Source organism: Aotus nancymaae, unplaced genomic scaffold (genome assembly GCF_030222135.1).
Source record: "Aotus nancymaae isolate 86718 unplaced genomic scaffold, 86718_ANA_hifiasm-v0.15.2.pri h1tg000108l, whole genome shotgun sequence".
NCBI lineage: Eukaryota > Metazoa > Chordata > Mammalia > Primates > Aotidae > Aotus > Aotus nancymaae.
In genome coordinates, this window is record NW_026988523.1 from 41,262,170 (window position 1) to 41,286,592 (window position 24,423).

The 24,423-nt window shown below is 39.3% G+C and overlaps 1 protein-coding gene across 7 annotated transcripts in view; it reads left to right on the forward strand.

Moving 5' to 3' along the window:
- UAP1 (UDP-N-acetylglucosamine pyrophosphorylase 1) overlaps positions 1 to 17,393 on the forward strand; it is a 37,986-nt gene extending 20,593 nt beyond the window's left edge. For 3 of the 7 annotated variants that reach the window (XM_021676181.2, XM_064370793.1, XM_021676182.2), the window contains 5 exons: positions 6,221 to 6,414; positions 7,723 to 7,863; positions 9,158 to 9,346; positions 15,391 to 15,457; positions 16,836 to 17,393. In XM_021676181.2, the coding sequence (XP_021531856.1) occupies positions 6,221 to 6,414; positions 7,723 to 7,863; positions 9,158 to 9,346; positions 15,391 to 15,457; positions 16,836 to 16,928 (684 nt within the window). In that variant the 3' untranslated portion in view covers positions 16,929 to 17,393. Of the gene's footprint in view, positions 1 to 6,220; positions 6,415 to 7,722; positions 7,864 to 9,157; positions 9,347 to 10,583; positions 10,647 to 13,016; positions 13,176 to 15,390; positions 15,458 to 16,835 lie in introns of those variants that run through there. The other 4 variants (XM_021676178.2, XM_021676179.2, XR_002479480.2 and 1 more) reach the window with 3 other exon arrangements.
- Positions 17,394 to 24,423: the final 7,030 nt, after the last annotated feature.

The following is a 24,423-nucleotide window of genomic DNA, read 5'->3' on the forward strand; positions in this document are numbered from 1 at the left end:
CATACAAACTTTTAAAAACACTTTGGAAGACTTAAAAATATTGATATAAACATTACTAGAAGCCTGTAAAGGTATCCATTTTCTGAAGTTCAGAGGCAATCAAATTAAAAAAAAAAAGGTATCCATTTTCATCAAAAACATAATACAATCCCAATCAAAATCATAGTGAGACTATTTTAGGAACACTTGACTGAATGATCACAAAGTTTAAAATAAACACGTAAAGGTGGCCAGGAAAATGTTGAAAAAGGGTGAAGATAAGGGAGGAAAGGGGACTGGAGACAAACTATCAAGCATTAAAAGGAATTATAATTTAAAAGAGTGTGGTACTGGAACCAGAATAGCATGACAGGCTAATGGAAATAGGGTAGGTCAGGCAAAAGCACATCTGTGTGTGTATAAGAACGCATTATATAAAATATGGCATTTCAAATTAGTGAGAGAAATGAATGAAATAACTGGCTAAAAATAAGATCTCTCTGTCAAAGCTCATACAAAAATCAATTTTAGGTGGATTACACAGTTAAATATTTAAAAATGAAACCATAAATGTATTAGAAGAAAGTTAGAATAATCTTATAATTATTCGAAGGGATGCAAAGGGAAGAATTTTGTGCCAAAAGCAATAAGCATTTAGGCTTCTGACAAAAACAAATTAGATTTCAAATTATTTTGAAATGTCTGGATTTAAAAAGAAGATCTGCCAGGTAAGTTATTTCTCTCAAAGTTAATCTAGAAGTTTTATGCAAAGTCATATCTAGAAGCTGAAAGCTTCAATTTGCCAATGTAAGTTTTGAAAGATTAAGCTAATAGACCTAATAAGCCTCCTCTGGACTCTGAAAATAAATTTCATCATTTATTTAATACTTCTATCTGTTCCAATACTCTGTGAGTATCTGAACTGTATTTTTTTTTTTGAGCCAGTATCTCACTCTGTCATCTCGGCTGGGGTGCAGTGGCAAGATCTGCACTCAGGCTCACTACAACCTCTGCCTCTTGGGTTCAAGTGATTCTCCTGCCTCACCTCCTCAGTAGCTGGGTTTATAGGCACATGCTACCACACTAGCTAATTTTTATATATTTAATAGAGATGGGGTTTCACCATGTTGGCCAGGCTGATGTCGAACTCCTAACCTCATGACCTTCCAAAGTTCTGGGATTACAGAGCCATGTGCCTGGCCCTGAACTGTATTTTTAATAGCTACTAAACTATAATGGAAACATAGTGTATTGGATCATAAGAAGCATACTAAACTTTAATAAAACAAAACAAAACAGTGTATTTCTGATTTGTTCCATTTAGTGTCACTCTTTTTTTCTGAAATAGAAACTTAAATTTTTCTGCTATGAGTTTCAGCACCAATTTTAACTTTATGCAATCAGAGAATGTTCAACCTGGAAGGGACTTCAGAGATCATCTTGTTAACCCCTTTAATCTCAGAAATAAGAACTCTGACTTCTAATACTTACTTACTTACTTAATTAATTTATGAGACAGGGTCTAGCTCTGTTGCCCAGGCTGGAGTGCAGTGATGTGATCTTGGCTCACTGCAACTTCTGCCTCCAGGCTCAAGCAGTTCTCCTGCCTCAGCCTGCCAAGTAGCTGGTACCACAGGGATGTGCCACCACACCTAGCTATTTTTTTGGGTCTTTTTCTATTTTCACTATGTTGCCCAGGCTGATCTTGAACTTCTGACCTCAAGTGATCTCCCTGCTTCAGCCTCCCAAAGTGTTGGGATTACAGGCTTGAGCCACTGCACTCAGCCAGAGTTCTAGTACTTTTTAAGAGCCAGGTTTAAGGTTCTTCGTCACATTAGCAGAACCAGGATTAGAATTCATGTTTCCCAACTTCCAAGTCTTGTATTATATTACATTATACAACCATACTCTTTAGGTTAGTTTTTTGCTGACAGCTCAAAAATTTTTTTTTTTTTTTGAGACAGAGTCTCAACTCTTGTTGCCTAGGCTGGAGTGCAGTGGCGTGATCTCAGCTCACTGCAACCTCTGCCCTCTGGGTTCAAGCAATTCCCCTGCCTCAGCCTACTGACTAGCTGGGATTACAGGCACCCACCACTACACTCAGCTAATTTTTTCTATTTTTAGTAGAGACGGAGTTTCACCATTTGTCCAGGCTGGTCTCGAACTCCTGACCTCATGATTTTCCCACCTCGGCCTCCCGAAGTGCTGGGATTACAGGCGTGAGCCATCGCACCTGGCGGCAGCTCAAAAATCTTTAAATTGGTGTGCTAAGTTTTGTTGAGTACACTAATTAGGCAAAGATGTCACTCCTTTCCATTACCTGTGGGCTTTGTAGGATAAATCCAGACTCAATCTTCCTTGCAGACTCACTCACTGTTTAGTCCTGTATTTGGCATGCAATGTAGTAGTCACTCAGTGAATGAATAAGTAAATACTCAGATGGAACCAAAATATGACTAGACTGGCATATATTAAAGTCTTTTAGAAATGTTAGAAGCTGTTTATGTAATTGTCCCCCCCTTTTAAAATAAGAAAATCAAAGTACTAAAATATATATTTAAAAACACCTAAATTAGGGGATGATTCATACTGTGATAGTAGAATTCTTTGCAGGACTATTTTTATTTTATTTATTTATTTTGAGACAGGGTCTCACTCTGTCACCCAGGCTGGAGTGCAGTGGCACGATCATGGTTTCACTGCAGCCTCGACCTGCTGGGTTCAGGTGATCCTCTCACCTCAGCTTCCTGAGTAGCTGGGACTACAGGCACCTGCCACCATGCCTGGCTAATTTTTATATTTTTTTGTAGAGACGGGGTTTGCTCTGTTGCCCAGGCTGGTCTCAAAATCCTGGGCTCAAGCGATCTGTCTGCCTCAGTCTCCCAAAGTGCTGGGATTACAGGTGTGAGCAATCATTCCTGGCCTGCAGTACTTTAATAAGCCCTGTCTTGGTGCATTAAGTGTTTTTTACGGAGTGAGAACATGAGAAAAGACTGAAAGAGTGAGGTAGTTTGCAAAAGTACAGTTAAAAAGGTAGGAACCATTGTTAACTGAAGATCATTTTTTAAAGCAATTATAGTAACTCTGAGGTTAAAGTGTTATTTTGGATTCAGCTTTTCTTTCAGCTCACTGCAGCCTCTGCCTTCCAGGTTCAAGTGATCCTCCTGCTCAGCCTCCCAAGTAGCTAGGATTATAGGCATGCGCCACTGCACCTGGATAATTCACCATGTTGGCCAGGCTGGTCTCTAACTCCTGACCTCAAGTAATCTGCCTGCTTTGGCCTCCCAGAGTGCAGGGATGACAGGCGTGAGCCACTGCACCTGGCCCTGGACTCAGCTTTTCTGGATTAAATTTATGAAATATTGAGTAAACCTTTTAAGTTTATACTATAGATATATATATGTACATATATATTTTTTGAGATGGAGTCTTGCTCTTGTTGCCCAGGCTGGAGTGCAATGGCGCGATCGTGGCTCACTGTAACCTCTGCCTCCCAGGTTCAAGTGATTCTTCTGCCTCAGCCTCCTGAATATCTGAGATTACAGGCACCTGCCACCACTCCCAGCTAAATTTTTGTATTTTTATTAGAAATGGGGTTTCACCATGTTGGCCAGGCTGACCTCAGGTGATCCACCCGGGTGCCTTGGCCTCCCAAAGTGCTGAGAGTACAGGTGTGAGCCACCGCACCCAGCCTATACTGTATATCTTTTCTGTGTAATATAAATGGATTCCCCACTTCATGTAGTTTACACATGCTTTCTTCTGTAACGTAGGCTTTTATAATATTTGGAGGTTAATAGTTGCCATAGAAGTAAAGCTTTGAAAAATGTTAAATGTGAATATGCATATTTTTATGTATGTATGTACGTATGTATTTATTTTGAGGCAGAGTCTTGCTCTTGTTGCCCAGGCTGGAGTACAGTGGTGCAATCTCGGCTTACTGCAACCTCTGCCTCCTGGGTTCAAATGATTCTCCTACCTCAGCCTCCCTAAGACTATAGGTGCTTGCCACCACACCTGGCTAATTTTTTATATTTTTAGTAGAGATGGGATTTCACCCTGTTAGCCAGGATGGTCTTGATCTTCTGACCTCATAATCCACCTGCGTTGGCCTCCCAAAGTGCTGGGATTACAGGTGTGAGCCACCACATCCAGCCGTGCATATTTTTATTTTTATGGCCAGTTGGGAGTAGGAGTATATAGCAGTGATTGGAAAATAAACCTATGTGCATTAAAAAAAAAATGAGAAGGCTGGGCGAGGTGGCTCATGCCTGTAATGTCAGCACTTTGGGATGCCAAGGCAAGCAGGTCACGAGGTCAGGATATCAAGACCATCCTGGTTAACATGGTGAAATCCCATCTCTACTAAAAATACAAAAAATTAGCCAGGCATGGTGGCAGGCGCCTGTAGTCCCAGCTACTCAGGAGGCTGAGGCAGGAGATTCGGTTGAACCTGGGAGGTAGAGGTTGCAGTGAGCCAAGATCGTGCCACTGCACTCTAGCCTGGGCAGCAGAGTGAGACTTTGTCTCAAAAAAAAAAAAAAAAAAAAAGGAGGGGAATCTATCTCAAATTCCCTGCCCAGTAAGATACCCACTGTAGATAGAATACTTGAAGTAAGAGTTAGTGGGTAGTGATGGGTTGTTATATAAGAATTGTAAGTAGGCCCATGATTGGTTTAAATCATCTTACTACATAATGTTCCCTTTCAGTTTAATCTAATTCCTTGGTAGAAAGTTTCTTTTCATTAAGAACTGTGTTCCTTTCAGGATGGCAAACAGTGAACCACACAGCAGGCTTACTTGTCCAGCAGTCCTGCCTCACTGAGCTAGACTCAGTGCCTATATCTCTAATTGCTGTGTAAACGAAGTTCTCAATAGTGCCTTTAGTTTTCTGGATGAGACTGCTACTGACTCTATTTGTTTTAAGAAATTTATTGAAGAAAAGTTTTAACTTTATTAATATAATTTCATGTTTACTTAGGATAGACTTGTCAAATTGGGGCAGAGTTTAAAAAATATTTTGAAGCATGCTGAATTGATAATTGGACAGGGCAAACAAAACAATACCTTCAAATAGGTATATATTTTTGAGACAGTCTTACTCTTGCCCAGGCTCAAGTGGAGTGCAGTGGTGCAATCACATTTCACTGTAGCCTCAGCCTCCCCAGACTCAGGTGCTCCTCTTGCCTCAGCCTCCCTAGTAGCTGAGACACCAGTGTGCTACCATGCCTGGCTAATTTTTATATTTTTTAAATAGACACCAGGGTTTCACCTTGTTTCCTAGGTTGATACGTAGTTTTTGTTGTTTGATTCTTCGGTTGGATATTTATCTCATCTGAACTTTGATTTTATATTTATATTAGTGCATTGCATACAGTTCTTATATAATTTTCTTCTAAACACTTAAGTCAGTGGTGTGTGGGATTAGGGTGGTGGCACACCAAAATCATCTGTGAGGTTTTCAAAAATTACATACTCTTACATTTTCCCTCTGATTTTAGTATACACTCTTTTTCTCAGCTCCCCTATCAGCCCAGAGCCATTGATACATTATCACATCACTGGTTTTCAAAATTATTTTTATAAAGTATAGAATCACTTATTTCAAATAAAATTTAATATGCAAAATAGATAAATATGGGTGGGTTTTCTGATTAAAGTTGGAGTGGAAGGCTAATGACCTACCTGCTCTAAACCCCTTTACCTTCTACTCAGGTCCCTGAAAAACAAGGAAAGTGCCATATTGACCAATGAAAAGTAAAGAAATGCTATTTTCAAATGAAATATTGGACAATAGAAAATGAGAGACAAAATGCTTAACTTAGTTAGTCTTTTGTCTTGTGAATCCCAGAGAAATTTCATTTTATTTGTTCTCAAAGTAATTGAATGAGGTTAAGGATAAATTAAATAAAAAATAGAAGATAAATGGGGTTATAGACTCCTGATTTAATTATTCCCAGTTGAATGTGATTTACTCTGTGCTAAATATACGTATATGATGGAATTTCTAGCCCATGGTTTAGTTAGGTGATATGTAGGAAGGAAATATACCTCATTTCCAGTTGGAAAGTGTCTGTCAAGGTATATAAAGATGGATAGTTGATTGTCTAAAGTTAAAGATTCTTCTTGGCTTAATACCTTTTAGTGTAAGCAAAGTTGTAAATGTGGCCTTTGACAATGGCAGGTCTCCAAAGACACAATTAAATTTCTTCCTCTGCTCTTGTCTTTCTTTGGTGGGCAGGTGGTAGAGAAAACGAACCCTACAGAACCAGTTGGAGTGGTTTGCCGAGTGGATGGAGTTTACCAGGTGGTCGAATATAGTGAGATTTCCCTGGCAACAGCTCAGAAACGAAGCTCAGATGGACGACTGCTGTTTAATGCGGGGAACATTGCCAACCATTTCTTCACTGTACCATTTCTGAGAGATGTTGTCAAGTATGGGCAAGATGGGGGTCTTTTAAAATTATAATTATTGTTAATCAGAAGTGAAGACACTTGAGCAGCAGGCAGACACCCCAAGTCCATGACCCCCAGAATTCATCTTTCCTGAGGATCACTTATCAAATGGCCATATATCTCATGTTGTGTTTTTAGTAAGATGTATTATAAAGTGGGAATTATCAGAGCCCATTCCCTAGTGCATTAACAGTAGGCCAAAGCATTTCTCCCTTTCCTTCTCACCCTCCCACCCCTAACTATGTGCTACGTTCTGTTGAAGCAAAGAATAAGAAATGAAACTTTCCTTACCACAACTGTGAGCTTTTTAAAAATACAGATGTTCACCCTACAACAGCTGAATTAGAATTTCAGAAGATGAGTTTGGGGCATCTGTATTTTTAAAAAGCCGCCTGCACAGTTCTAATTCAGCTGATTCCCAGGCTGGCATTTAGAAACTAGTGTGCTAAAGAATAAAGAAAGAGAACTTGACACCTGCATGAAAATCAGTGGGTAGGGCTACAAAGGATAAAGTAAGAGCTGTTTTATCCCACTATAGTTTTAAATGAAGGACATTCTCGGTATCAGTTTCACTTAGCTTTTAGACGTTCAAGATGACTGTCTACTTTTTTTTTTTGGAGACAAGAGTTTTCCTCTTATTGCCCAGGCTGGAGTGCAGTGGTACGATTTTGGCTCACTGAAACTTCCACCTCCTGAGTTCCAAGCGATTCTTCTGTCTCAGCCTCCCGAGTAGCTGGGATTACCTTGCCTGGCTAATATTTTTGTATTTTTAGTAGAGACAGGGTTTCACCATTTTGGCCAGGCTGGTCTTGAACTCCCGACCTCAGATGATCCAGCTGCCTCGGCCTCCCAAAGTGCTGGGATTACAGGTGTGAGCCACCGTGCCTGGCAACTGTCTACTTTTTAAAAAGTTAATAAGCATTACTTTAGAATATCAACTCCAGTTCCAAAATGTTTCCCATTCTACTCTGTCATTTGTAGCTCTGTTATTGATTCATCCATAGTAACTTAATACATTTTTTAATGCACGCATAACCAGTTTTAAGGCATTTGTAATGCATACATATACAGTTTTAGTGGAGATCATTATTTGATTTTTTTAAAATATAAAGAGATAATTGAGGGAAAGCCATTCATTTACTATTTAAATATGATCTGAAACTTAAATGCTCTTCACTATGAAAATCTTAGTATTGGTTGTTGATGTATTTACTCCTGAGTGTTATAAGATTTTCTGGCATTTTAAATCTGGAATGTGATTATATCTTTTTTCCTTTTACTTCCTAGTGTTTATGAACCTCAGTTGCAGCACCATGTGGCTCAAAAGAAGATTCCTTATGTGGATACCCGAGGACAGTTAATTAAGCCAGACAAACCCAATGGAATAAAGATGGAAAAATTTGTCTTTGACATCTTCCAGTTTGCAAAGTAGGCTTTGAATAGTACCAGTAAGGTTAAATAAATGTCTTAAAATGTTGCTTTTCACTCTCTTAGGCGTGAAACTGTTTTCAGGAAACATTTGATCGCGTATATCGCACATGGCATTTTGGTTGTGATATAGTCTAGATTCATTAAGGTTCTCTAGAATAAAACTGGGGTGTGATCTGAGTTGCTTATGAGTACAACTTTTTTTTTGGCTAGTTTCAACTAGTTTCTGGGTCTCCTATGAAGTTTTTTTTTCTTCCATATATATATATATATATATATGTATATATATATATATATTTTTTATTAAATGAGTTGGGGTCTTGCTGTGTTGAGCAGGCACTTGTGATCCTCCTCAAGTGATCTTCCCATCTCGGCCTCCCAAAGTGCTGGGATTACAGGTATGAGGCACCATGCCCTCTGCCTTCCTCTCCTGTAAAGTTGTTACAGTCATTTATTTTGGATGAGAAACTAAAAAGGTTAAGATAAAGAATTGACCTGTTTTGTATTTAGGATATCTTCTTTCTGCCCTGTGAATAAATCTTTCAGTAAACATATTTTCAGATTATATAAAGATCACATTTGATATTGAGATGCTTGTTTCAGAATTTGACCAGTGCAAAAATGAGGAAGACAAATTACCTATATAAAATTAATGTGCAGTGGCTCATGCCTGTAATCCCAGCACTGTGGGAGGCTGAGGCGGGTGGATGACTTGAGGCCAAGGAGTTTGAGATCAGCCTGGCCAACATGGTGAAACCTCATTTCTACTAACAATATAAAATTAGCCAGGCATGGTGGTGCATACCTGAAGACCGAACTACTCAGGAGGCTGAGGTGGGAGAATCACTTGAACTCAGGAGGCGGAGGTTGGGAGTGAGTGGAGATTATGCCACTGCATTCCAGCCTGGGTGACAGAGTGAGACTTCATCTCAAAAAAAAATCATAAGTAAATAAATAAAATGAAATCGATCTTTCCATTTCTAAATCATCTTTTTTGCCTATTTTTTTCTTCCAGAACAGATACTAATGTGATCTTTGTACATTAGGATTTCTAATCTTTCTGATTTAAGATGAAGTGTTCTATAGTTGAGGGGTGCAAGGATTTCTGATTTTGCATTGAAAAAGAAAATTTCAACTTTCTTTAGTCCAAGGATGAGCAATATTTTATTCATCATTTATTTGAAATTGGAATAGGAAAGCCTATTATTGGAGACCAAAGACTTAGCTATGTTCAGGGGTTTAGAAGCTGTTTATACAGTTTCATAATAAAGAAGTCTGTATGGTTTCACTCTAGGAAGTTTGTGGTATATGAAGTATTACGGGAAGATGAGTTTTCCCCACTAAAGAATGCTGACAGTCAGAATGGAAAAGACAATCCTACTACTGCAAGGCATGCTTTGATGTCCCTTCATCATTGCTGGGTCCTCAATGCAGGGGGCCACTTCATAGATGAAAATGGCTCTCGCCTTCCAGCAATTCCCCGGTAAGTCAATACCTTTTCTCTTCTGTGTAAATGGTTTCTTGGACTTTTTATCTCTCTCTCTCTCTGTATTCCTAGATCTTTTTTAAAAAGCAAAGTGTTGATGTGTGGACAGTTTCTGATGTGAAATAACAATAGCTTTGCCTATTATAAAAACAATGATAGTTTTACTTCCTCGTAAAGAGGAATCTTTTTTTTTTTTTTTTTTTTTCCGAAACAGAGTTTTGTTCTTGTTGCCCAGGCTGGAGTGCAATGGTGCGATCTCTACTCACTGCAACCTCCACCTCCCGGGTTCAAGACATTCTCTTGCTTCAGCCTTCTGAGTAGCTGGGATTACAGGCACGCATCACCATACCCAGCTAATTTTTGTATTTTTAGTAGAGATGGGGTTTCACCATATTGGCCAGGCTGGTCTCTAACTTCCTATCTTGCAATCTACCCGTCTCGGCCTCCCGAAGTGTTGGGATTACAGGCATGAGCCACCCCATCATATAGTTAAAGCCAGTCGGCATCACACTGTACCACAGGGCAAGTCCCTCAGCCACAGAGGATTGGTTTTTGCTGCCCATATATCTGTGGCCTCACTGCTGTTTTTTTTTTTTTGAGATGGAGTCTCGCTCTGTTACCATGCTAGAGTGCAGTGGTGTGATCTCTGCTCACTGAAACCTCTGCCTCCTGGGTTCAAGCAATTCTCCTGACCAGCCTGGGCAACATGGTGAAACCCGTCTCTACTAAATATACAAAATTAGCTGGGCCTGGTGGTGCATGCCTGTAGTTCCAGCTACTTGGGAGGCTGAGGCAGGAGAATTGCTTGAACCCGGGAGGCAGAGGTTGCAGTGAGCCCAGATTGCACCACTTCACTCCAGCCTGGGTGACCAAGTGAGACTCAGTCTCAAGAAAAAATAATAAAATGTTAGAATACTGAACATTGGAAGTTAGTGGTACATAACTGGTTTTATAAGAAGCAGCAGTGGTAGCTTTTGTCTCCCAGTCCAAAGTCACTTTTGGGCTCTGTATTGTCAACAAGATTGTTCTTGGCATGTCACGTTGTCCTCATGTTTCATCTTTGGCCATAGAGTTTTTTTTTTTAAAATTTTTTTACCCCCTTTTGGTTTCTTGGGACAAATTTATGATTTACCATAAATACATGCCATTCAATCAAGTATATGTTGCAACTCCATTTCATTGTTATTGTTTGATTTGCTTCCATTCCCGTTAATGCTTATTTATTCCCACATAGCAGTGCTACAAATGGGAAGTCAGAGACCATCACAGCTGATGTCAATATACCAGTAAATTACAAGTAAATATACCAGCCTGCCTATAGTGCATGGTGATGGGGCTGTGCTTCCCTCCGTACTAACTGGCATTGTAGTTTAGTGCTCCGCCTTTTGGGGGTCTGGAGGGAGAATGGTTGAAGCTTTGGTGTGGGTGTACTGCTTACTTGGTGGCAGGTATCTCTCTGGATGACACTAACTCAGAATCTTTTTGCATGCTGGAAATGGGGAGCATGCTTCACTAAAGAATCTCACCACAGATGTTGAAGCCAGAACTGACAAATTTACAGGTGATAGATAAGATCCAGAGCAGGTTACAGGCCAGGGAAAACACATTTTGCACCTTTAGCATAAGCTTAGACAGGATTAAAAATACCATTCTGAAGATGTGTCTTGTGGAATTGCGTATATGCTTTCAGTATAAAGGCTGATTTGCTGATCCTTAATATGGAGAAAACTGTTCTCTTGATTTATTCTCATACTAATAGCTCTCCTTTTTGGTCACTGCATTACTTTTAGTCAATTGCTTCTAAAGAATCTTTTTGTTTTAATGGCAGATCATTTTCAGTTAGAAGTAACACATATCCTCTCCCATCTGGGTACTGACAGAGTTTGGAAAAGCCATTATCTTTATAGCTTAAGAGACAGCTGGATCTTATTGTTACATTTTGAAAGTTAAAGTTTTTAAGTTGGGTGCGGTGGCCTGTAATCTCAGCACTTTGAGAGGCCAAGGTGGGCGGATTACCTGAGGTCAGGAGTTCAAGACCAGCCTGGCAAACATGGTGAAACCTCATCTCTACTAAAAATACAAAAATTAGCCGGTGTGATGGTGTATGCCTATAATCCCAGCTACTCAGGAGGCTGAGGCTGAGAATCACTTGAACCTGGGAGGCAAAGGTTGCAGTGAGCTGAGATTGCACCATTGCAACACCTCAACCTGGGTGACAGAGCAAGACTCCATCTAAAGAAAAAAAAAGGTTTTTAAGATAATTTGGGAAATATATATAGGTCAAAGATGGAAGTTATCTCAGAGAGAGAGTAGCACTGATATCAAGGTCACCCACGTGCTTTTACCTGTCTGTGCCATTCCTCTGCCCAGACAAATTCCTCTGAGTGTCAGTGTTTCTGGGATGTGACTCTGCAAACAAGGAAATGGACTCAAAGATCTGATCAGTTTCTTATAGGTGCTGGAGATCAGTGGTCCCCAACCTATTTTGGCACCAGGGACTGGTTTTGTGGAAGACAATTTTTCCATGGACTTGGGGGCGGTTTCAGGATGATTCAAGCACGTTACATTTTTAGTATACTTTATTTCCATTATTATTACATTGTAATGAAATAATTATACAACTCACTATAATGTAGAATCTGTAAGAGCCCTGAGCTTGTTTTTCTGCAACTAGATGGTACCATTTGGGGGTGATGGGAGACAGTGACAGATCATCAGCCATTAATTATCATAAGGAGCATGCAACCTACATCTCTTACATGGGCAGTTCACAATAGCGTTCACACTTTTATGAGAATCTAATGCGGCCACTGATCTGACAGCAGGTGGAGCTCAGGCGGTAATGTGAGCGGTGGGAGCGGCTGTAAATACAGATGAAGCTTTACTCACTTGCCCACTGCTCATCTCCTGCTATGTGGCCCAGGTCCTAACCGGCCACGGAGTAGTACTGGTCCATGGCCCAGGAGTTGGAGACCGCTGCCATAGATGACTATTGTCCCTCATGCCTTGGGAACTGGGATGCAGAGTCCTTTGTCACTTCCTGTCTCATCCACCATTTTTAATATATGGAAGCAAGCTGCTTTTATAATTGAAGAAATGAAACTTTGACTAAATTTCTTTGTCATTGAACCATAGCTTTCAACCTAACAGTGAAATAGTTTCTTAATTATGTAACTGAAGACAGCATCTAGCTATTTTAGTTAAGATACAAAAAACTTTAAACATTATTTAGTTCTTACTCTTTTATTTAACCCTCTTCCCCACAATGTACTTCATTTTAGGCATTTGTAGAATAATTAAAGTAAAATCAAAATTTGGCTTTCAATGATACAGTGCACTGAAAAATAGTTCCTGCATAATCCTTAGCAGCAAAGGATGACCTCAGACAGCTGAAGAAGATCATGTAATAGTGAGAGATGAAAAGGAAGTATATTGTGTAAAAGAAGGAAGACACAGCTGGGAGATATTCTGAAAGAATGGAAACAATGATGCTGAATTTTGGCTCAATGCTATTTTTATTTCTCACCTTAATGCTTACTGAATAGTGTTAGCTACCAAAAGGATGCATGGCTAAAGAATTGGAGGGGCAGTAGGTTTATTGGGCTAATTTGCCTATATCCTGAGATTTTACATTTGGTGATGGTAGCTTCTGTTTTCCCTCCTTCAGGGCATCCAATTTTGTTTACTAAAGTTGACTCCCTATTTTCTCGGGATATCTTTGTGGTAGTAGAATGGAAGTTATATATTCAGGCCAGCTGTATATATGTGTTCGTTGGGTTCACAGCCACCTTCTGTTCCTGCTACACTGAATCCTTCAGGGGTTTAGGTGAGACTGGGCTATATACTTCTTATTAATGGGGTGGGTCCTCACTTTTTTCTTTTTTTTTCCTTGGCATGCCTACTCAAAATTCACTGGTTCTGTATGATTTTGAGTTGCCCCAGAAGGTCTGGACTAGACCTCTTGAGCTTTTGTGGTAGAATCTGGCACGTCTGTAGAGAGGTGTGTGCCCTGCCTGTGCGTCCTCTTTTTCCTTCATTAGTTTGTCATCTTTCTGTTTTCATAGTTTTATTTGTTTAAACAACAAGCATTGGTAGGCCTGCTCATAGGTTTATAGGAGCTATTAGTATCCTAGGTGCTGAAGTATCTTATACAAGAGAAATAAGTCACTTCTTACAGCCTATTGGGATGTTCAAGATGCCTGTACATAAAAGAAAAGTAACATTTTCAGGCAGTATGCAATTATGTGCTAAATGTGTGCTATAGCAATAATTACTCTAAGAGGCAGTGACATAGCAGATATCTAATACATTTATTTATTTTTATTATTTTTGAGATGATGTCTCGCTCTGTCACCCAGGCTGGAGTGCAGTGGCGCAATCTTAGCTTATTGCAACCTCTGCCTCCCAGGCTCAGGCGTTTCTCCTGCCTCAGCCTCCCAAGTAGCTGGTAGTACAGGTGCTTGCCTCCACGCCCAGCTAATTTTTTGTATTGGTAGTAGAGATGGGATTTCACCATGTTGGCCAGGCTGGTCTCGAACTCCTGATCTCAAGTGATCTGCCTACCTGGACCTCCCAAAGTGCTGAGATTACAGGCATGAGCCACCACTCCTGGCCACATTTATTTTTATTTTATTTATTCATTTATTTATTTATTTTTGAGACAGAGTCTCACTCTGTCGCCCAGGCTAGAGTGCAGTGGTGTGATCTTGGCTCACTGCAACCTCTGCCTCCTGGGTTCTAAGGGATTCTCCTGTGTCAGCTTGCCAAAGTGCTGAGATTACAGGCGTGAGCCACTGTCCCCAGACACATTTATTTTTTATATGAATAAATGGATGGAAACAATCACTGTGAAATCTAGTGGCCAAGAGAAGATTGGGGCTTGAGTTAAATCTTGGAGGATGAGTATGGTTTTTACAGTCAAAGGGACCATAGTTGAAAATGACTTGGAATAATCCAAAGAGTTTGACTGGTCTGATTCGAGTGAAGAGTCTCAGGATAAGTAAGATGAAGTAGGATAGAGAGTGCGTACTTGGAGAAAGCAAAGAAGAGCTGTGGTTTGACAAGAAACTAATATTTTTTGCGTCCTGTGTCTTATCTTAAGATTCTTGACACGGCAAATAACACAGAGGTCTAATGATGGCAAATGCATTGACTACTGACTTTTGCGTTAGATAACTTAGAAATTAGAATTGCTGTAAATGTCAGGTTGTGACCTAGATGAAGCAAATAGTTGACTTTGGCCTTGGCTCTGCTTGAGTGCATTCTGCCTTAGCTCTTTAAAAAGGGACTTTTGGTAACAGAGAAGTACTTTGAAACATATTGAATAAATCAGCTCAGCTAATCTAGGATGTTTGGGTTGTACAGAAGAACATGTACTGGGAAATAATTTAACTGTCCAATAGCACTTTCTGCAGTGAAGGAAATGTTGCATATCTTTGTTGTCCAGTTTTGTAGTCATTGGCCATTCATGGCTTCTGAACACTTGAAGTGTGATTATTATGACTGTGAAACTGAATTTTGAATTTTAAATTAATTTAAAAATTTTTAATTAATTTACGTTTAAGTAGCGCCATGTACCCACCGAATTCTGTATTGGATAGTATAGCTTTAGAATGTTTGTCAGCATTGATAGTACCAAGGTAGTGGTGAGGATTAAAATGCAATATGAAGGTTTCAGAGCACATTGCAGTGGGCTTGGCATGTATCATATACCTAGTAAGTGGTCGCCTTTTTATCAAATTGAAACTTGGAAATGGTAAAAAATGAGCTGTATGTAAGGGACAGTGTGTAAAAACTAATGAAGTGCTGTAAAGAGCTACCTGTAATTATTGGCACTTGCCCCAAATAGTGTCTTTCTGACTGTGAGAATTTCATATTAACTTAATCCTCAGGGAATTTAATGATCATCAGGGTAGTATCTATTCCATTTGTTTAGAAAAATTCTGTTATCTGAAGCTTCTCAGAGGAAAGTTACGGTTTGTACTTTTGCTCTGGCGAGTAACATGGGAAGCAAAATCTTTAACACATGTTTTTTTTCTTAGCTTGAAGGATGCCAATGATGTACCAATCCAGTGTGAAATCTCTCCTCTTATCTCCTATGCTGGAGAAGTAAGTCTGCTTTACTTTTTCCTCTCTTCTTTTACAAAGCTTTCTATATTTCAATATAACAAAAAAGTGGATTTTAAATCTTCTCACCACAAAGAGGGATAAGTATTTGAGGTGATAGATATGTTAATTGGCCTCATTTGATTATTCCACAGTGTATACATGCATCAGATCATCACATTGCACCTCAAAAATATATACAATTATTGTTAGTTAAAAACAAAATAAGGCTGGGCACGGTGGGGAGGCCAAGGCAAGAGGATTGCTGGAGCTCAGGAGTTCGAGACCAGCCTGGGCAACATAGTGAGACCTTGTCTTTATAAAGAAAAAAAAATTGAAATAAAGCTTTTTTAAAAAGCAGGAATCTGGCATTGTTTTATATTTAAGTAGGGGTGACCTTAGAGAAGGTGCAGTGTTTTCTGATGGTCTTGCCCTGAGGAGCTTTGCTGGTAACAAATTGAGAAACTGCATTTGTTCTGAATTCTTCTCTTTGAGAATTCCTGTTACGGCTTTGCATCTATCCCACGTAGTGTTAGTTGCCATTAACAGATATCTATAATATCTAGTCCATTTTACCTGCTCATTGAAATGCAATAGACTTTTGTAAAATATATGATCAGGCTTGTCTTTAGATAAATCATCTGGCTTTTTAAAATGCAATGTAACTTTTCTTTCAAGGAGTCTACTTTGTTTATATACTTAGTACTGTCACTGTTAAGATTTGGGGATTTGGAGGTCCCTACTCTTTTAATTATGTAATATTTTTCTGGACATCTTTGTATTGCTTGGTTGTAGCATTAGAGACAGCTTTCTTGCTTAGAAAGTTTATTGGCTGCTTGTGGTGGCTTATGCCTGTAATCCCAGCATTTTGGGAGGCCAAGGCGGGTGGATTATTTGAGGTCAGGATTTTGAGATCAGCCTGGCCAATATAAGGAAACCCTGTCTTTATTAAAAAATGCAAAAAATTAGCTGGGTGTGGCAGCAGGCACCTGTAGTCTCACCTACTCAGGAGGCTGAGGCACGAGAATTGCTTGAACCTGGGAGGTGGAGGTTGCAGTCAGCAGAGGGGTAAGACTCCTCCGTCTCAAAAAAAAAAAGTTAACTCTATTGAGAGATGATTATAGGAAAAATGATTATCATCTTATTAACTGTAGAAATGATAATTAGAATAATTTTCTTTTTATATTTGTGCTTTATGCTTTTACAGATCTGTCATTAAGTCTAGTCTAAAATGTATATTAAATAGATTTTTGACTTTTAAATTCTGCATCTCAACCTTTGTTGGAATTTGTGCTTTAAATCATCATTATAGCCACTAAGTCCAGCATTGCATGACAGGTGCAAATTTTCTAATTGTGTTTCATTTCAATCCTCTTTTTAGGGATTAGAAACTTATGTGGCAGATAAAGAATTCCATGCACCTCTAATCATCGATGAGAATGGAGTTCATGAGCTGGTGAAAAATGGTATTTGAACAAGATACCAAGTTTTACCACAATAGGAATAGCTTTTATTTTTGATAGACCAACTGTGAACTTACAAGACCCCCTGGATGACTCAAGTTTAAATATCCACAGGGTTTTATTTTGCTTGTTGAACTCTTACAGCTATTGCACACTTCCCAAGATCCAGATGACTGAACTTCAGATAGCATTTTTATGATTCCCAACTCATTGAAGGTCTTATTTATATAACCTTTTTCCAAGCCAAGGGAACCATTGGCCATCCAGGAAATTTCCTACAGCTGAACTGTAGTCAGAACATTCAACATCACTTTACTTGTAGCTGGAAGCACTTGTTTTTGAAGTTGTACATAGTAATGATATGTCATTGTACATGTTGAAAGGTTTCTATGGTACTAAAAGTTTGTTTTATTTTATCAAATATTAAGCTTTTTTAAGAAAATAATTGGACAGTGAAATAAATGTATCTTCTTGTCTCTGGAGTGTCATTTGTACCTTGAAGAAATTATTTTATTGAAAAAATATGAAAGTTGGGAGAAACTTTAAGGTAATGCATAAAAACAAATTGATGCTTCACTGAGGTTGCAGAGTCATAGAACTTCTTTGAGTGAATATCTAACTTTGGGCTTTATCTTACCACTTTATAATAGTAGCTTTCATCCAGAGATTATTTTGTCCCCCTCCCAAAGGGGCATTTGCAATGGCTGGAGATACTTTTGGTTGTGACAAGCGGGGAGGGGAAATGGTACTACTGGCATCTAATAGGGACTAGGGATGTCACTAAACATCCTCCAATGCACAGGACAATCTCCTACAACAAAGAATTATCTGGCCTAAAGTGTCAATGGTGTCAAGGTCAAGAAACCTTGTTTTCAAATTTTTTATTTACTCTGTTTTGCCCAAATATTTAGTGGCACATAGGAATTCAAAAGAATAGAGTTTCTGAATTTTCTCTGGCAGGCTCTTCCAGTTTGTTGTTGTTTTTTAGAGGATTAAAAGAAAAAGAAAAAGGTGGTTCTTTAAATATGGGCCATAGATCATTGGCCGTTAGTAAGGGTTCTCTGTGTTTAAAATGCTGTTTGCATGAAAAGACTGAGCTTTATAAATGCATCTTAAATAACATTTAAGTATTGACCAAAAGTATTAAAATGAACATCTGGATAAATGAAAGATTGTAAAAGTTATATCTAGAAAAGAGATGAGTAAATTTTATTTTCCACTAACAAGTTGTCACAAGATAGGATGTCATGGGGTGGGTCTTTTGTTTAAGGATCACTTTTTTTTTTTTTTTTGAAGAGCATGTGATGTTGATATCCATAGATCTATCTAAATTTTTTTTGTACTAAGGCCTAAATACTTCATTTAGCATATTTTCTGTTTTATTTCAATAACAGCTCAATTTTGCTATTGTTATCTATTCCAGTTTTCAAAAAGATTTGTCAAATTTGACTTCTCATTGAAATGATCTCCAAATGGATTGTGAGAACTGAAATGTAGAATTTTTAGCTCTCGAATGCCAAAAACTGGTGCTAATGATGTGATCCATTTCTTTTTTTCTTGAGTCTTGCTATTCCTTCTTCCCCTATTTTAAGAACATACTAATGATACTAGGAAAAGGGAAGAATGGAAGCCTGGGACTATTGTAGTGGTTTCATTGGAGAGGAGTGATAGCTGGGGAACATTTGGTGTTAAGAACAAACTCAGTCAGGCACGGTGGCTCACGTCTGTAATCCCAGCACTTTGGGAGGCTGAGGTGGGCGGGTCATGAGGTCAGGAGTTCAAGACCAGACTGGCTAATATGGTGAAACCCCATCATTACTAAAATTACAAAAACTATCTGGGCATGGTGGCATGTGCTTATAGTCCCAGCTACTTGGGAGGCTGAGGCAGGAGAATCGCTTGAACCCAAGGTGGAGGTTGCAGTGAGCTGAGATTGTGCCACTGCACTCCAGCCTGGGCAATAGAGGGAGACTCCATCTCAAAAAAAAAAAAAAAAAAGGAACAAAGTCAGAGCCTCTGAGCCATGAAATGATAAGGTAGCATTATGTATCTTTATGAGTCCTTGTTAGATAATTGTTATAATTTAGAAATAACAAAATTGGGCAAAATGTTTATGAAAATAAAAGCTAGAATAATGTGGCAGTAATGGTGGAGAATTTATTTGAGAGTTGATAGTCACTTTGAGTCTGGTTAGATCCCACCAGCTGTGATTTAATAACTTTTTTGATAGTCACAAAGGAACATATAAGCCCAATGGGTGTGTTACTTGAATATTTGATTTTTGTTCAATTTCCCTCCTGCCTTTCAAATTTGATCCAGTTTTGATGTCCACAAAGGAATTATTAGTGATACCTATTGGAAGATACAGAAAAATTCAGTTTTCAACTTCTACCTCTTCTATTCCTAGAAGTTTTGGTTTTTATTGGTAATTTTGATTTTATTTAGAATCCCAGCTTACTATTGCTAGCATTTCCTCATTATTCATCATAGTACAGTCAGATTTCAGTTATCTGGGTAAAAAGAGGCAAGGAAAAGCATGCATACGCTACAAGAGTGACTAAAACACAAATCATTCGGTTGGCTTGGAAATCTGTTTTTCTGTTGACCAATGTGGATGTTTTTGCAATTCATGGTCTTATTTTCAGCCCTGGTTTAGGAAATACATATTGGGAAGTGATGAATTAATGAGCCAGTAAGGACTGAGTGCTTATCACATGGCCAGCAGTATTAGATGGCATATAAAAAGTGTAACAGAGACTTGTCCTTAAAAAATTTACATTCTGGTTACAGAGACAAAATTAACCCATGTAACAATGAAAAGATAGAAGAGTTAAACAAAGACAGTCATAAATTGGAGTTTAGCATGTCCTCATCGAAGGATCCCATTGTATTAGGGTTCTCCAGAAAAACAGAACTGATAGGATATTCAAAGTTATGGCAAAAACTGCAATTACTTTTGCACCAACTGAAATATATGTAGAAATATTTATTTATTTATGAGATGGAGTCTCACTCTGTCGCCCAGGCTCAACTGCAGTGGTGCAATCTCGGCTCACTGCAATCTCCGCCTCCCCAAAGCAATTCTCCTGCCGCAGCCTCCCGAGTAGCTGGTATTACAGCGCGGGCCACCATGCCTGGCTAATTTTTTGTAGTTTTAGTAGAGACGGGGTTTCACCATGCTGGCCAAGCTGGTCTTGAACTCCTGACCTCGTGATCCACCCGCCTCGGCCTCCCAAAGTGCTGGGATTACAGGCGTGAGCCACCGCGCTCGGCAGAAAGATTTATTACAAGGAATTGGCTCGTGATCCTGGAGGCTAAGTCCCGTGATCTGCCCTCTGCAAGCTGGTGGTGTGGGTCCAGTCCAAACCGGAAGGCCTGAGAGCCAGGGGAGCCAATGGTGTAAATTGTAGTCTGAATCCAATGGCTGGAGAACCAGGAGTGCAGATGTCCAGCGGCAGGAGAAGACGGATGTCCCAGCTCAGGTAAAGCCAGTTCGCCCTTCCTCTGCCCTTTTGTTTTATTCAGGCCCTATCTTCTTTACTCAGTCTCCTGATTCAAATGTTAATATTTTGTAGAAACACTCTCAAAGACACACCTAGGAATAATGTTTTACCGGGTATCTGGGCATCGCTTAACGCAGTCAAGTTGATACATAAAATTAACTATCACACCCATCATTTTGAGAGTAGAGCTACTCCCTTCTCCAACCGGGGTTAGATGTCTATATGTACTAACAAGAAAATGTTCCTTAATAATTCTAACATGTATTATGAAAAATCAGTGTGGTTTTTAGTAATTAGAACCATGTTTTTCTCATGGTAGGCACTCAAACATTTTAATTAGGATTTATTGGATTTAATTACCTTTTTTCTTTTTTTTTTTTCGAGATGGAGTTTCACTTTTGTCACCAAGGCTGGAGTGCAATGGCGTGATCTCAGCTCCCTGTAACCTCTGCCTCCTGGGTTCAAGCGATTCTACTGTCTCAGCCTCCTGAGTAGCTGGGATTACAAGCGCCTGCCACCATGCCTGGCTAATTTTTGTATTTTTAGTAGAGACGGGGTTTCACCATGTTGGCCAGGCTGGTTTTGACCTCAGGTGATCCACCTGCCTCGGCTTCCCAAAGTGCTGGGATTACAGGTGTAAGCCACCATGCCCAGCCCGATTTAATTACCTCTAAGTGGAAATGTGTGTTGTGGTTTAGAAGTGGATCATGAAAGGAAGATTTATAATTATTTTGGGGAGAAAAGAGGGTTTCTTAACTGCATCAAGTTGCTAGGTGATTAATGCCCAAAATATGGGTCTAATTGGGAAATCTGTAACTGTTTCTAAGTGTGGTCCCCTGACCAGGTACATCAGCATCACCTGGAAACTTGGTAGAAATACAGATGCTCAGAATTACTACATTATGCATTTGGAGGTGTGGCCCAGAAACGAGTGTTTTAACAAACTGCCTGGGTGATTTTGGTGTGCATTAAGGTTTGAGACTGATCACTGTAAGAGAATTTGGGGAGGCTGACCAAAGGTTAAGAGATGTTCCTGTGTTGATCTGTTTAAGATAATGGCCTCCAGCTGTATCCATGTTACTGCCAAGGACATGATTTTATTTTTTATGGCTGCATGGTATTCCAGGGTGTAGATGTATCACATTTTCTTTATCCAGTCCACCTTTGATGGGTACCTAGCTTGATTCCATGTCTTTGCTATTGTGAATAGTGCCGTGATGAACATACAAGTGCATGTGTCTCTTTGGTAGAAGAATTCATATTTTCTTTTAGATATATACACAGTAATGGGATTGTTGGAGCAAATGCCACGTTTTCACTTTTAAGTGGGAGCTAAAGATTGGGTAGTCATGAACATAAAGATACCAACAATAGACTGGGGACTACTAGACAGGGGAGGGGAGGGAGGGGAAAGGGTTGAAAAACTGTTGGGTACTATGCTTACCACCTTGGTGGCAGAACCAATTGTACCCCAAGCCTCAGATCACGTAATATATCCATGTAACAAACCTGCACAGCTACTGCCTGAATCAAGAATAAAAGTTGAATTTTTTTTTTTTAAAGTTCAGGGATGATACTAAAAAGGGAACATAAATTTGGGAGAGAGACCGAGAGAGGCCAACATTTCCAGAGCGATAATAAATTAAGCCAGAAACCAAATAGATAGCTTATGTGAGCTTTATTCTTTCAAACACCCAAGGGGTGGTACTCATGGTGGTAAAAGAATGAAAGATGAAATTAGCAAGACATGACCAGGAGAACTGTAATTGCTAGAACAATGGTTTCCAACCCTTAGGATCCTCTGAATTACTTGGAGAGATTTAAAAAAAATCTTAGCAAGTTTTTGACTTCAATCCTAGAGATTATGATTCTCAGTCTGGTAGAAGGCCAGAGCATCTAATTTATAAAAAGCATTAGATGATTCCAAAAGGCAGCTAGGAGTGAGAATTACTGACTTGGAGGCATAGACTTAGCTTAGAAATCAATAACCAAGGATGAGAGGGAAGAGACCTTGGATGTATTCTGGCTTTGAAAGCTTAGACAAGGGGAAGAGAAGAGTGAAGAACATTTCACTTGAGTACAGTACAAGCAAAAGATGAATAGACAAGGCCGGGAAGCAGACGTTCTGGGGATAATTCTACCTTGCAAATAGACTGCTAGAAAGAATCAGCCTAAATAGGGGTCTTTCTAAATTTTATCCCTCTCTGACTTAGTATTTTCTGAAATGGAGGTCAGGTGGTAGGCAGGGAATAGAAAGGGGGAAAGTTTGTGAATAATTAGGTTTAAAAATAGTACAGGCACTTGTTTCAGGCTGAATGAGAAGTAAAAAGTATAATGATGTGTTAAGGCCGGGCACAGTGGCTCACGCCTATAATCCCAGCACTTTGGGAGGCCGAGGCTTGTGGGTCACTTGAGCTTAGGAGTTCGAGACCAGCCTGGGCAAGATGGTGAAACCCCATGTCTACTAAAAATACAAACATTAGCTGGGTGTGGTGGCACACCCCTGTAATCCCAGCTACTTGGGAGGCTGAGGCAGTAGAATCATTTGAACCCAGGAGGCAGAGGTTGCAGTGAGCTGAGATCACACCACTGCACTCCAGCCTGAATGCTAGAGCAAGGCTCTGTTTCAAAAAAAAGTGTTAAAGTGATGACGTTATGGGTAGATTATTTTTCTCTATATAAATTTTTAGACAATGCATTCTTATGATAAAAAGCTTTGTCTTTTATAAAGGCTCAAAAGAAAAATTAACCAAAGATGATCACACGAGCCACTTTGGTACAGCTGTGAAGGAACTTGGAGGTACAATTGGCTGTGGTGCAGTTGAGATGGGGATGTAAACGTGCTTTCAGAGAGTGGAACGCGCACCACTGCAGTGTAAGACAGTCTTCATTATGCTATTGTCTTTGGCACTGGGCATTTAATAGGGTGCCTTCATTTGTGAAGTATGATAATGCCTTATGATTCAGAGGAATATATGAAGGAAATATTCTGTAGAAATTCAAGGTAATGCACTTTGAGAAAAAGCATGAGTCCTCTGATGTAACGTATGCATTCAGTATTATATTATGTCTTCTTACAGCTGAAAGGCCTAAAGACTTGCCAAAAAGCTCAGTGAGTCAGTGGTGACACCAAATATGTTTATATAGACAGTGTTTTCCAAATTCTCAATAAAGTTAGGACACCATAAGAACAAAAAGTCTATCCTTATAGCTTCATGACTCATCCTTTCCACATCAATTATTTGGTTTCTCTTTCAGTTATTCCACTTCTCAGGAAATGATGTTTCTCACAGATCTCAAATTTTATTCTGGTAGACAATGTTTTTTTCTTTCTTTTTACAAAACCATGTGTACAACTCATACTGTATGTATTTTATACACTAAAATATATAGCAGGTGATATGGATAAGATTGAAATGAGATAACAGATTTCCTTTTAAAGTTTAAAATACAAAAAAAAAGTTTAAAATACATTTTATTTTTATTTTTTAAAATAAATTCCTCACTTTTTTTTTTTTTTTTTAGGTTAGAGACAGGGTCTCACTCTGTTGCCCAGGCTGGAGTGCAATGGCATGATTTCGGTTCACCACAACCTCCGCCTCCCGGGTTCAAGCAATTCTCTTACCTCAGCCTCCCAAGTACTGGGATTACAGACATGTGCCACCACACCCGGCTAATTTTGTATTTTTAGTAGAGATGGAGTTTCTCTATGTTGGTCAGGCTGTTCTCAGACTCCTGACCTCAGGTGATCTGCCCGCCTCAGCCTCCCCCAGCTAATTTTTTATTTTAATTTTTTGTAAAGATGATCTCACTATGTTGCCCAGGCTGTTCTCAAACTCCAGGGCTCAAGAAATCCTCCCACCTTGGTCTGCCAAAGTGCTGGGAATAGAGGTGTTAATGACCACACCCAGCTTATTTTATAGACTTCTAAAAGCTCTGAAATGTAATAGAGGAGAGATTAACTCTCATGTATATATAAAGTAAATTTTCAGTAAGAATGGTA